General features: G+C 47.2%; 1 protein-coding gene and 1 long non-coding RNA gene across 2 annotated transcripts in view; both read right to left on the bottom strand.

Annotated features, from left to right (window-relative positions):
• Nucleotides 1–6,286, bottom strand: part of LOC128325114 (uncharacterized) — a 57,181-nt gene extending 50,895 nt beyond the window's left edge. Inside the window, exon 1 of the long non-coding RNA XR_008307267.1 lies at nucleotides 6,218–6,286. This is a non-coding gene — a long non-coding RNA (uncharacterized LOC128325114). The remainder of the gene's footprint in view (nucleotides 1–6,217) is intronic.
• A 2,884-nt stretch (nucleotides 6,287–9,170) lies between these two features.
• Nucleotides 9,171–12,820, bottom strand: BHLHE22 (basic helix-loop-helix family member e22). Its single transcript, XM_053313700.1, has one exon. It carries the CDS (start codon nucleotides 12,120–12,122, stop codon nucleotides 11,190–11,192), a length of 933 nt encoding a protein of 310 aa, XP_053169675.1. The 5' UTR covers nucleotides 12,123–12,820; the 3' UTR covers nucleotides 9,171–11,189.
• Nucleotides 12,821–14,152: the final 1,332 nt, after the last annotated feature.

Raw genomic sequence — 14,152 nt, 5'->3', positions numbered from 1 at the left:
TTAGCCCTCTGAAACTTCACCCCAAGATCAGAGGTCACCAGGTGCTGGTTTGACACCCCCACACACACCCCATTGTACCAGACGAGGGCTGGTCTTGTGGTAGCAAGCATGAATTGTCCACTTTGCTAAGCAGGGTCCACCATGGTTGCATTTGAATGGGAGACTACATGTGAGCACTGTAAGAAACTTAGGGGATGGGGCTGCTCTGGGAAGAGCACCTGCATGCTTACATGCAAAGGTTCCAAGGTCCCTCCCTGGCATCTTCAATAGGGCTGAAAGATACTCCTGCCTGTGTCCCTGGAGAAGCTACTGCCAGTTTGTGTAGAGTACAATACTGAGCTAGATGGACCCATGGTCAGACTCAGTGTATGGAAGCTACCTGTGTTCCTATTACTGACTACTTCCCTTTATTTGCACCCACAAATGCTTATGAAATATGAGAGGATACTCAAAAGTGAAAAGTATCCTTTGAATTGCCACTCTTATGAAGAAAAAAAGTGCTGCACTTCAGGATATTTGTGTGAGTAAAAGGCAGTGGCTGACATCATCTTGACACTGCACTTGCACAATGAGCAAACTTACGTTAGCGCAAGAAAATTGCATACCTGAGCAAAGGCACAGGGATTTTTTTTAAAATAAATTGTGCTTCTGTGCAAAAGTTCTCTCTCAAACATGAGGTTGCCATAGGTTGCGTACAGAGGTGCTCTTACCCCTGGACTTTGGGGCTGAAGTCCAGGGCCTCCACACCCCTGGAGGTCCCCAAATCCACTTTAGTCTGTCCTGGGTGGTGTGGTCGCCACAGGCCAGCACTGCGCTGGCCGGTTGAATGTGATTATGACCTGTGCTGGGTGCTTTAGCGACAGATGGGGAGTGGGGAAAAGAAATGTGTGGAGTGGTAATATGTTAAGTTGCGTGTTGAAATGTTTCTGCTAATGCAAAATTTGCTTAAATATATCTGTTTTATATTCTTACATTCTTGTGAGTTTAATTGCTGTTTGTGCCCTCAAGAACCCACATGTTAAAAAGAGAGAGAGAGAGAGAGAGAGAGAGAGAGAGAGAGAGAGAGAGAGAGTGTGTGTGTGTGTGTGTGTGTGTGTGTGTATAGGGCGATAATGCTTAACTTGGAGTGGGACCCACCCTCCAAAGACCTTTAGATCCAGGCTCCAAAATTACTTAGGTGCACCTCTGGTTGTGCACCCCTTGTGCAAGTGCAAACATGCTTGCACAAGTCCAACACTTGTCTGGAACACAAGCTCCAGACTTAACACAGATCACTAATGCACGTCACTAGCACAGCAGCTTTGCACCAGCACAACATCCTTGAATGAGTGCAGCATTAGTCAAGATGTCAGCCACTGATTGAATAAGCCTCCACTCAGACAAACTCTACCAAGGGTGCATACATTATGTCTATATTGTGGCTTTCAAGGTCACTGTACTTCACACACACACACAATTCTATCTAAGTAGCTCTAGGTTACAATGAATAAACACATCAATTAAAATAATCATGTAACACAACAATTAAAACAAAAGTTTAAAACCAGATAAAAACAAACAAACAAACAAAAAACCCTGGAAAGTCAGACTAAAAAGATAAGTCTTAAGGGTTCTCTTCAGCGTCAATAATGTAGATAAACCTCAGATTTCTGAGATGAGCACTTTCCACAACCTGTTAGGAGCAGCTGCAGAGAAGGCCCAAACCCAAGGCAGAACCAGACAAGCCAGTGGCAATCAGAGACACACTTCTCCAGATTACCTTAATGTGTGATATGGGAGGCCTACTTTCTCTGCCTTTTACCTATCAAAATGGTGGATGTTTTGCAAATGATAGTATATGGGTCACCTGATTCACATTCTGCCATATAATTCTGCAAAATAAAACACAAGTCCGTCCACAGACTAATTCAGCATGGAGTACACAGGATGTCAACCCATTTAATCTCATTGACTTTAATGGAACTGATTACTTAAACCCAGTAGTCCAGCAAGGTAGAGCATGCAACTGGCAGACAATTCAAAAGCTTCCCTAACAGTTATAATCACATGAGAATCCAGAATAAAAATAGCAGTTACCTTTCCTTTGTCCATCAAGTCACAAAGGTGATGATTGTCACCTGTCCTTTAAAAATTGTGTGTATGTGTGCTGGTTGAGTTTAGAGAAATACTACTCGAAAACAGTGTTAGTTTAAAAAAAATAGAAAGAACATCATTAGGAATAGCTTATATAACTTTGCAACATATAATACATTGACTAATTCTGAAAGCCATTTAGAGCTAAACCACTCAGAAAACTGCCAATTTAACTTATTGAATGCTCATGGCTTTGAACAAAAATCACATTTTATGGTGAAAGTGCTCTTTATCTATGACAGAGACAGAAGCAGACTAAAATGATCATTTCCCTGTATGACATTAACTAATATTTGTCCTGATGTCAATGATACCAAGTGCATATAACTTTTAAATTAGCACATGATGCACCTAGTATAAGCCAATTCATATAGTTAATTTCCATTCATTGAAACTAAAGGTCATAATGGGTCTGAATATAATGAAAGCATTAACATCTTGTCTGCAAAATTACAATTGGTGTATTCATGCTTATGAGTTATAAAGCATCTTCAGTTCAGAGTTGACCCTCAAAATATTGGTTTTATATCTCTATTTATCAAATTTATCATGGCAAGCAAGCAAAATTAGTTTTTACTTCTTCAAAAGCTTTACAAGTGTCTAAAATTGCCATACAGCAAAGTAATCTTTGCTGCAAAGAAAGACTGAATGAAAATGTCAAGAATGCAGAGTGGTTATGATTAGGTGCTCATATCAAAGTATAAAACCCTTTTTGTTTTAGATTTTCCCCAGTGTGATGTCTCCTCATGTCCAGACATCAATTTGGATAATACCAAAGCTTTTTGTGCCTGCATGTTTTGTAATTTCTTAAGTAAACTTCAGTTTCAACTTGAAATTCATGCATATATATTCAGTCTCATTAGAGAAATGCAGCATAATCCTATGCAGGTTTACTCATTCTTCCTCCCTAGTAGTGTGTTTAGGATTGCAGCCTTCAGTGACAAATCTGAAAACAAGTTTAACTTTGTTTTTTAAAGGGGTTAATATAAATATTTTGCTCTGTTAAATACATTTCAACAGAAAAGAAAACCTGTTATCTGAAACAGATCAGTTCCCACAATAATGATAGTGCTCATCTCTCTTCTTGCCTTGTGAGCTATTCTAATACGATTCAACATTATTCATTTTTGCCAGGTTATGTCTAAATTTAAGCTATACACAGAGGTAGAATAAATATTCAAAATAGTTAACCTGAATACAGAAGACTAGTCTTAGCCTTAAAAAAAAAAATCCATGTAAGATACTTCCTGTCTCCTTTTAATAGAAAAAGCATTTAAGGTTGCAATGCAACATATTTACAATTTATTCTCAGTTCCACGAACCCAACAAAGTAATAGTGGAGGATATGGCTGATGTCTAAAGGATACAATATGACAATAATACATAGGCTGCATCCCAAGGTGCGGTATATTGTCCAGTTTCCTGGCATGTAAGGTATGATTGAAGAGGCAGTCCTACCATTTCCTTTAGTACTTTTTTACACGTTGTTGTGCCAGATACTGTGGTTTTAGAATCCTAAATCCAACACTTCCATTATTGAGCAGCACAGAAAAGCTTGACAGACTTGATCTGCCAGCATGCCATCTCTGAATTCCTAGGCAAATACTTAGACTGGTGGATTTGACAACTCATTAGGCATCAATACTAAGAAATGATTACAATTTCTGGGACTGTCCTATGAAACTCTCAAGGGAGGGGGGAAATACATTTAGAACCGCTTGACATTTTCACTTTTGATGCAAAGGCTATTCGCAAACTACCAGCACAGTCCTGTGCATATTTACTCTAAAGTAGTCTCATCTAAGTTCCAAGGAGCCTAGTCCAAAGAAAGAGTGTACAGGACAGATGCTTTAATGTATGTAAGCTGCATTTTTAAAACATCATTTTAACAGTTACATAAGACAGGCTTTCCTCTTCCGCTCAACTATTTTGTCCTGCCACCTACCATTTCAGATTATTCACACATCTTCGTTCTTCTATATGTGTGTGTGTGTGAATTTTAAAATGCAGCAATAAAAGTGCTTGGAACACATCATAAATCCACTTGCTCTTTTACGACCCAGCCCTGCATCGTGTTGAGCGGACAAGGGCAACTACAAGCCTCGGCGGGGGAGATTTAACTCCTTCCCAGGCGGGGCGTTCCTAATGAAAGCGAAGCCCATTAGGAGAAGCTTCCTCCTAATAGCACTTTGCAATGGAGCTGATCTCTGGAAATGGTTATGGAGAGATGCCCTCACGCAGCGGCCCACGCTCCACGACTTCTGCTCATTTAGCGACGAGACTTGATAGCTACACACCCCAGTTACGCTGGAGCCCTTCGACTGAACCCGACAGACTGATTTCAAACTGGGCCGCGTAATTAATGGGCTGGCTTGTTCCCGGAGCTTTTTCAGAGACGATCGTGTGGCGAAATCATGCAAGAATAATAGTCACTGGGGATCGGGGAGGACAGAAGCGTCACCTTTAAGTGGACCATTTAAAACCTCGGTCCCCAGTTCACACCCTGGCATCTCCAGGTAGGGCTGGGAGAAATCCCTGCCTGGAACCTTGGAGAGCCGCTGCCAGTCAGACGATACTGAGCTAGACGGACAATGCTCTGGCTCGGCATAAGGCTATGTTCCGAGAGCCCCAATAAAGTCTAAGGGGATTGTGAAACCGGTGGGGCCACCTTAGTGTTGAATCATGGTCGCCTAACAATTCCTTTCGCGTGCATTTATTCATTTAGACGATTTATATGCCGCTTTTCACACACGCGCCCCCCCCAAAAAAAAGTTTACAAAGCGGAAAGGAATAAAGCGATGGTTCCCTGTTCCCAAAGGGGCTCACAGCCTAAACAAGCTGTGATGTCTTCCCTTGAAATCAGCTGTGCCGGCTCCCAGCAAAGGTACTTTAGTAGCCAAAGGGGTAACCTGACGGACTCTCGAAAGGATGCCAATCCTTCCTTCTGAGGTCGGTGCCCGATTAAACAGAGGTGTGGGGGGGGGGAGCCATCGCTAAAACAACACACGCGCACACACCGGATGCCAGAAGTTGAGGCCACCCGCGCTTGAAAGGGCTGCTGCGGAGTTTAAGCGGAGCTAGAAAGTTCGGGAGAGCCCAACGGCTTCGCTCTTTTGGCCGGGCCTCCCTTACTCGACTGACATACCTTGAAGGGGAAAGACGAGCATTAGGAACCTTCGATCCTGCCTGAAAGGATAAAAGCCAGCCAAGCGCCTGGGTTGCGGGAGCGAAAGGGTGGCTTGCTTGGCGAACGTTCCAAAGGGGCGGGGAGGAGAGGCTTTCCAGCCGCCTCATTGGAGGAACAAGAGGAGCCCGAGGGGAATCTCCGAATCCCAGGACAATTAGCAGCGCCGCCAATGGGCGGGGCGGGGGGGGAGAGCAAGCTGCCGCTAATCGCTTCGATAGGAACCCGTGCAGAGGAAATTGACTCTGTTCGCCAGCTTGGCTTGGCGCTTCTTCGCCGCGCGAGTCCACAAGTGTATCGCCAAAATATTCCTTTGTGAGGAAGTGGGTGATCAGAAGCGGTTAAGTTAATCAAGACCTTCCCACCACCCCCTCAAAGTCCCAACGTTATCGTCAGTTTGAACACCAGGCCAGGGCTTCCGATAAAGTTTCCCTTCTGTGTTGGGCATCGACTGGTGCTCGGCTGTCGCTCGCCACCCATTGAAAGCCCTTCCGGCTATCGATAAAGGGCAAAGCAAGCACGACTCTCTAAGAAAGGGTCTTGCAGAAAGCAGGACGAGGGCTAGCGTCCCATTCAGTAGGATGCCAATAAACAAGCCACCCACCTCTCTTTTCTTCCTCTGCCTCGACAAGAAAAAATCGCCAGTTTTAACTGGTCTAAAATGTTCTGGCACAAGTTCACCTTGCCTGCTCCTTTTAAAAATAATAATAATAATTAAAGCAAATATATGTATGCTCTGATGTTTATATTGCGCTCTTAATTACGTTTAGAGGCAGCATTCCGCGTGCCCCTCCCCCCTTCCCATATCCTAAATCACATTTTCATTAAAGGTTTTAATAAGAAAACTCACTTGACCGCTATTCATTATCTCATCCCTTCCACGCACACAAGTTCACTTACCCATCCGTTCATTTATTCACTTACTCATTCCAGCAGATCCGCTGCCACTGACTGCTAGCAGGGATGTGAACACTCATAATTATTTGTCAAAGTCTGCAAAGTGTATTATCCCTTTTTCTAGTGGTAATTAGTTACCATAGCATCTAATACGTAAATGTGCCCAGAGCACACCATTAACAGTTAAACGGAGGATTCAATTTAACACATGATTATATCTTTCATAAGTCATTACATTAGGAAAGTCAATGTCACTCACGCTGGGACAATCGCGGGATTAGAACCGGGGCTAAAGAGGGAGGGAGCGAGAAGTTCGCCTTGGCAACCAAGGTGAAAAGGGAAGAGCGGACTGGCGCGGGGAGGGGGGTGAGCTTGGACTGGCTGAACGGTCCTAGTTTGGAGGGGTGGCCTGAAATGAAACAAAAGCTCTTCAAGGGGAATATTCATTTCTGATTAAGTGATCCATCAAGCCGGCAAGGGGAGGGTGGAGGGAGCCACACAGAGAAAGACACACACTCAAGGGGGGTGAGAGAGGGGGGAGAGAGAGATCAGATGCACAACGCAATTTGCAAGCCCTGTTCAGTGAGCGCATCTATAAGCTCTGGTTCCTTGTCAATTCCCAGCGACGCTGCTGATTATACAGTGTAATAGGAACGAAGTGTTAAAAAGCGCCAGAGTCCCTGTAACTCGCTGAGATTTCACACACTGGGAACACAACACGAATAATTACAGCCACGCTCAAGCCTGGCCCTAGGGAGACACCAAGTCTTTCTCCAAGCCGAATCGCTCTGCGGTGAACCAGAGCAAGAGGGAAAGTGGATCGGCGCAACTTCTGATCTGCCCTCCCCCACCCCACCCCTAATTGGAACTTCCTGGAATTCGGCGACGTTCCACTGAGTTACAGAAGGTCGGTGGCATTTGTAACCGAGGGGTCGCTCTGATCTCAACTGACAACTCCATCGCTAAAATGTCAAACTCCAGAAAAGCCCGGCTGAAGGGATGCCGAACAAGTTACTCGAGCACTTTGTTAAGCAGGAGGGTGGGGGGAGAGAGAGAGAAAAGGATGATAATCTGTCCAGGAAGTGACAAGACGGCCCGGTCCACCAGCCGACCAAACTTTTGCTTTTCTGCTGCTGCTGCTGCCGAAAATTGACCAGAGTAAGAGATAAAGGAGCCCGGGGCAATTCAAACAGGTGAGAATTCTCTCTGCCAAGAGTACGATCCACGCCCGGGAAAGTAAACGCCCAAAGATCTGGTTTCTGGGGTACTTCAGTGGAGTTTCTCCACGAACTCAAACTACAGACTACCGACTAGTGTAAACTGGTGGTTGCGAACTTAAGGCTGCTGGTACGGTACCAGACAGTATGAAGTGTTGCCAGTCCCTGACAACGAAGGGGGATTGCATTCTGAGCACACAGATACACGTTTCTGAAACAGATCTACTTGGAAGCAAATCCCACCGATTCCAATGGAACTTATTTCCCAAAAGGGTGTATTTGGGATTCCAGCCTGTGGCTGGACACTTTATACCCACTGAGTTCGGGCAAAAGTGCTCAACAAACGTCCCAAATGGGGCGTCCGTCCGTCCTCTCCATTTCTCGAATAACGTGATCCTTCTTTCAGCGCCTAGCAGTACCTGCGTAGCATCCTCACCAAGGGAAGGAGTGGCTGCGCCTTTACGGGTAGCCTTTTCCTGTAGTGGCTACAACTCAGCGGTGCTAGATCTTAGTGCCAAGGAAGGAGCCCGGCGCTGTTTAATATGCACACACATCTAAAAAAGGAGAAGTGGGGTGAGGGGAAGAGCCAGGCTTCTGGCTGTGCTTAATTCCTAATCAGGATGATGGACAGCAGAGACAGAACAATACAAACTAATGGCTGTGTTGCTGATCACTTTACCCCTTGATTAAAGACACCCAATTATGGCGCAGAACAGTGTCGTAATTATGTTCCTTAATCACATCCAGGAGGTCTAATTGCCTTAACGATGTGTTTCATTAAATGAATTTAGGTATTATAGTCGACAGTTTTCATACACAGTTGTTTTCAAATTAACATAATATTAGACATCGTCATGGAAATTGTTTTAATAATCATAATTAGACGCACCCAGGCTTTGTCTAGTAAATACTGAGAGACGGTTTCTCCTTGCGCCCGGGGGTGAACTGCCCACCCTGACTGGGCTGCCTTCGCCGCACTGCACAGTTATTGCTCTTGAAAAGTTACAGGTTCTGATTAATCTTTTTTGATGCGAAGTGGAGCAGAAAAATATGTATCCACTTCTTTCCCCCACCCCCGCTCCCCGGCATCTTTGGCGGGCAGAAACCTAAAGGAGCTACAAACACCGGGCAGACGGGTGGGAACTGGAGTGGGAGCTGGCGGCGGAGTGGAAGGAAGCCTGCAATTCCCATCCAGAGACCCACAAGGAACCCGAGGTGGAGCATCCGCACGCCCAGAGCAACCTCCCCAGGCCGGGAGATCCCAGCAGCTCGCTTGTCAACTACCTAGGCGCGACAGGTAGAGCAAAGCCAACGCCTTCGGACTTTCTCAGGTGTTTTTGCACACCTGGGCACTATACCAGATAATATAGCACCCGTGTGGGCCAAACCTGGCATATTTTATGCACTCGAGAGTGGAAATGGCCTCCCCCCCGCCATCAATCCAGAGCCTGATCTTCTTCTGATCCATCGCAAAACCTTCACTCCTCCTAGAAACCAAAAACTGCCGGCCATTCCCCGCGCACTCCTATATGGTCCTGATATCACAGCTTTCAATCCCCCCCCCAGCACGCTCTAAACACCGATCAAAAATAGGTGAACCACGTCAATGTAATGTGGACGCCTTCCTCCGCCTCTAAACAAGTTCGACTCCTCCCGCCCCCCCCACACCACTTTCTGAACGAAGCAAACAGGAAGAAGGCTGAGGTTTTGCCCCTCTTACAAAGCACAGAGTGATAAAGATTTGTTCAAAATATTTTAATAAAGATTCTTTCCGACATGGATACACATACAAACCATCATACATCGCTGTCATCATCTGAGCGACCTATTTAATATATATCACTCTTTACACATCCATGACCTGCCAACAGATCCATCACGGCTCTCATTTTGCCATCCAGAGCTGACAGACTGAATTTGGATTATCAGCAAGTAGTGGAAAATACGAGAGGGAGGGGGAGGAGTGGGGGGAAAAATAAGAATTTCGGGATCTACTCTTGATTGGCAGCATGTTCCACAAACCAGTTCTGCCAAAGTACTTAGATTTAAGATTGCTGGAGGCAAAGGACTGATAATAGAACCCAGTTATGCTTAAATGCTGCTATTTAAGGCTGAGAAATAAGTTACATTGATTTAAATAGGATTTACTTTTAAGTCTGAATTTTCAGACTGAAGACTATGTAGCCTTCCAGCAGAGACTAATTGCCTGATCCACAATTCTGTTTGGCTGAGATTTAAACCCATCTGAGCCTAAAATGCTAAACACACTTGCTCAGAAGAAAATTATTCTGACGTCAAAAGGATTTACCTTCACCAGAACGTAGTTAGGATTAGGGTGTAAATTAGGTGGGAATCTACTTCAATTTTGCTAAGTTCTATATCAGATGTTAGCTTAAAACCCAGTACTTTGGCTTAAATGGTTATGGATGGATTGAGAAAGAAAAAGGAACCCTTACAAAGTCAAGTTTAAATCTACCCTTGAGGGAAACAGCTAGTCCTTTACTGCTCAGCCTTATATCACCATGCAGGGAAAATGCATGTGAAACAGCAGCTAAGATGACCACCTTCAGCCAAAATAACTTCCATAATCAATGGGGGGAGGGGGGAACCTGCCATATTCTTTCTCTTTGAGAAACCAAACACGACAATCTGGGAAAACCTTGTTTTGCAAATTCTTGATAGGAGCTATAACCTTATGACCTGTCACAGTAAATAACTGGAAACAGAAATTCCTTTTTGCTGCAAAGAGTTTCTAATCACCAACAGCCCATTTCATTAAGCAATTAAGAATACACCTCTCCTGTCATTTTTGGACTGAAGCAATTTATTAAAGCTCAATTTGTAAATACAAGGATGATGCAACTGAAAATCCAGATGACCTTTCATAAGCCTCAGCAGCTTGGATACATCAAGATTTCTGGTTAACATGTCCTTGGCAAATCAACGTCTTAAACACTTGGCACAAAGTTTAGGTTAATGGGAATTTTAAGAAGCATTTGAAAGAAAATTCACATAAGACCCATGACCTTAACACAGGATGAATATTGTTGACCTGAACGGGCCATTGAAATAAATATGTCTTCTTGTATACAGCATTGCAAAGTGAAATGAAACAAGGTGCACATCTTTTTTTAGAAAAAGAATAAACCTGCAACACTTCAGCCACACGAACAGGAGTTTGCCACCTCTTTTTAAGCTCACTCTCCGCCAAAACTTTACGCATTTTCACAGGCTCAAAAGTTCAGAGAAAATAAAAAATACAAATATTTTCAGAGCAATTTTGCGCGTGTCTAATCTCAAGAAGTCTACGTTTCAAGTTTGCTTTGTTTCCTGGCTCAGAAGCAAAAAATAAAAATAAAATAAGACAAAAACTTTTTAAGTGCCCTTCTTGATTTGTCTGAGTTGACAGTCCAACTTGCTTCCACCATATCTATCTCTTGCCCAAGCCCAACCAACTGCCCCCTCCCAGTCCTGGTTGCCTTTAGCAAAAGTTCCCAGTATTTGGAGGTTTTCAAGAAACCATGTGGAGGGAAGAGGAGCTTCCTTCCGATCTGTTATTCCTCTTTGTCCACACTCACCCAGAAATCATACAACCCCCCAAATTGCAATTTTGTGTGTGTGTTTAACTTCGCTGAGGTCTCAGTTGCACTCAAGTCCCCCCGCTTTACCCCATGATCATCCCCCTAAAGGCGGCTACAGCGGAAGTCCTGCCAAGGGAAGGAAGGAAGAAGGGATCAGGCTGGAGTTCTCGTCTGGTTTTAAGGCTTCTCCGTGCACTGTTTGCAGAGGCTGGACGAGACGCTGTTGAAAATGGCACATTTATCCGGGCACGAGGTGGCGGGCGGCAAGCCGGCGCTGAAAGGGTAGCCCGCTGCCGCCTGCTCGTAGGCCCCGAGCGCCGGGTGCAAGGCGGCTGCGGCGGCCGCTGCGGCGGCGGCCGAGCTGGGCAGCGAGGCGGCCGAGATGGCCTGGCCCTGGTTGAGATAGGCGACGAGGCGGCGCATTTCGTCGAGGGCTTGCGCCTGCATGAGGATGTAGTTCTTGGCCAGGAGGAGCGTGGCGATCTTGGAGAGCTTCCGCACCGAGGGGCTGTGCGCGTAAGGGATGACGGCCCGCAGCTCGTCGAGCGCGTCGTTCAGGTCGTGCATGCGCCGCCGCTCGCGGGCGTTGATGTTGAGGCGCAGCGCCTTCTGCTCCTTGGACTTCTTGGCCCCGCCGCCGCCAGCGCCGTGGTGGCTGTTAGAGCAGGCGCCGCCCTCGGGCGCCTTCAGGAGGGCGCCCCCCGCGCCAACGACGACCCCTGAGCCGCCGCCGCCGCCGCCAGAGCCCCGCAACAGCAGTTCGCAGCGCCCGTCGCTGTCGTCGTCGGGGCTCTGCTCGCCGCCGCTACTCTCGGCCACCGAGCTGCGGCTCGTCGTGCTTTGCCCGTACTTCACGCACACCGAGCCACCCAGAGGGTCCCCGGCCACCAGCGCCCCAGCCGCACCTTCCCTCAGCAGCACCTCGGAGTCGGCCGGCTCGTAGCAGCTGAGGGGAGACGGCGCTTGCCGCTGCTCGCGCGGCTGGGGCTGGTGGGCGGCCAGGTCGAGCCCCGGGGGCGAGCGAAAGGCGGACTCCATCCTCTTGACCGAGGCGCTGAGACTCTTGTGGAACAAGTCCTCGTCTGAAGGCAGGCTCAGAGCCCTCTCCATGGTCCCAGCCGGCGGGCTCCCCTCCTCCAACTCCTCCTGCCGCCCCCCTCCTTCTCCCTCTCCCCCTCCCCCGCTCGGCTCCTCCGAGGCTCCGGGCCGGGGGCCTGACTCTGACTGGGGCTGAGGCTGCTGAGGTGGCCCCCCTCAGAGAGCGGCTCCTCGCTCTCCTCCTTCCCGCCGCTCGAGTGTCTCTCTTCTGAGGCGAGGCTGCTCGGCCGGCTGGCCTCTTTGGCGCGCGTTCTTTCTCCCCTTCACCGCGCGCGTCTCTCTCTCTCTCTCTCTTCGCCTCGCTCGCTCTCAGCGCCTCTCTCCTATCACCCTGTGAGGGACTCAGGCATTGTGAGCTGCCAGCGAGCCTCTCGCACCGTTTATCTTGCTTGGATTCACCTTCAAGAGATTTCCGGGACCCATCAAGGAAAGGCGGAAAGGAAGGGGGGGGGGAGCCGCCGTCACAGCGCTCGCTCGCTCGCTGCTGCCCGCCTGCCCGCCACCACAACCTCCGCCGCCGTTGTCGCCGCCGCCGCCGCCGCCACAGACGGGGGAGTCTTTTACCTCATTATCTCTCCGAGAAGGTTATTATGAAGAAGCCTCGCCTGTTGGGACAGAGCTTTCTACCCAATCAGGTTAACGTTTTAATTAATAGGATTAAAACGGTAACAAACGAGCCCAGGCGCTAGGCTTGGCCCTGAGTCTGAAGAATTTTCATTTCACACACGGGTCTGGAGGAGAAGACAGGCAACAGCTCGCGCTTTATAAAAGGCGCCTGCTCCATTATTCTCCCTGCCATCTGTAGGCACAGCTTAACGCATATGTTTGCAAGGCGTTGTGTCCTATTAGGAACCCAACAACTGCCTTTAAAGCTTGACATGTGTGGCGACTTTCACTCCTCAATGAGCACACTTAAAAGCTCTACTTAGGTCGGAGAATGCTCTTTGCCTCCTTCAGCAAATTACCGAGCGGCGCTGCCGGGGTGGGGGAAAGTGCGCGCGGGGGCGGCGGCGGGGGGGCTTGCTCGCTTGCTGCACACTTTTTCTCTGAGGGCCGCCCGCGGACTTTGCTAACTTTGCGCCAACGCCAGCCTGACGCCTCTCGCCACGCCAGCCTGTTTACGTCCAACTTTACCGCTCTTTGCGAAGGAGGAGGGGGGAGGGCCAGGGACCGCTTGCTCGTTTATTGGCCACCGAACTTCACCTTGGGCTAAGGAAAGCCAACCCATTTGTCTCCATTGCGGCTCATTTGGAGTACACACTTGCTTTCTTGGCAAGCTGTGTTTCTCTCTCACTCCCACCTTTTACCCTCACCCACTCTCACTTTCCAGTCTTTCATCTAACCACTAGTGGCTGCATCTTCCTCGTTTATTCCCCCACAGTGGAGAAGTGTAAACTCAACTGATGGTAGTGGTGGTGGTGGGAAGTCGCAATCTGTCCTGCTTCCACAGCACCCAACTTTCAAGTCACTCACTCACTTTCTCTTAGCCAAGGACGGATATAAACTGCTGTTAGCCTCGGTCCTTACTTGGAAATAGTTTCCGCTATTAGCACCACAGAAGTTGTTTCCAATGTATTCTTAAGACTGCAGTGCCAATCCATTTGAAATCAATGGGGATGGATCACCTCAAATCAAATATCTGTTGGGGTATATGGATAAGGTTCCTATTACTACTTTAAGGGTGGAACTTTCTCAATTTCAGAATAGATATTTCTCCAAAGAACAGCAGAGCTGTCCTGTTGGTGCAATTAAATAGCTAAGTCATCTCTCAGACCTGCCTTTTATCCATATTGTTATCCTGCCCCTCCTGTTCCTCATCATACTATCTGAGCAGCCAGAGGTTAACAATGAACTAGGATAATACCGTGGATCTTTGTAAAAGAATACCCATCTGGTTCTCTAAAAGAAACAAGCAGCCAACTTTTTTCTTGTAAGCTTTATGGCATATAATGTCACAGTTTTTATTTTTATCCCCTCCTCCATTTGTATGACATCACTAAATATTTCCCCCAACATTTCCACTAAATCATTCTTATGTGACA

This window comes from Hemicordylus capensis, chromosome 4, assembly GCF_027244095.1.
Source record: "Hemicordylus capensis ecotype Gifberg chromosome 4, rHemCap1.1.pri, whole genome shotgun sequence".
NCBI lineage: Eukaryota > Metazoa > Chordata > Lepidosauria > Squamata > Cordylidae > Hemicordylus > Hemicordylus capensis.
Note: the sequence above shows the minus strand (reverse complement) of the source record. Positions and strands in the feature narration are given on the sequence as shown.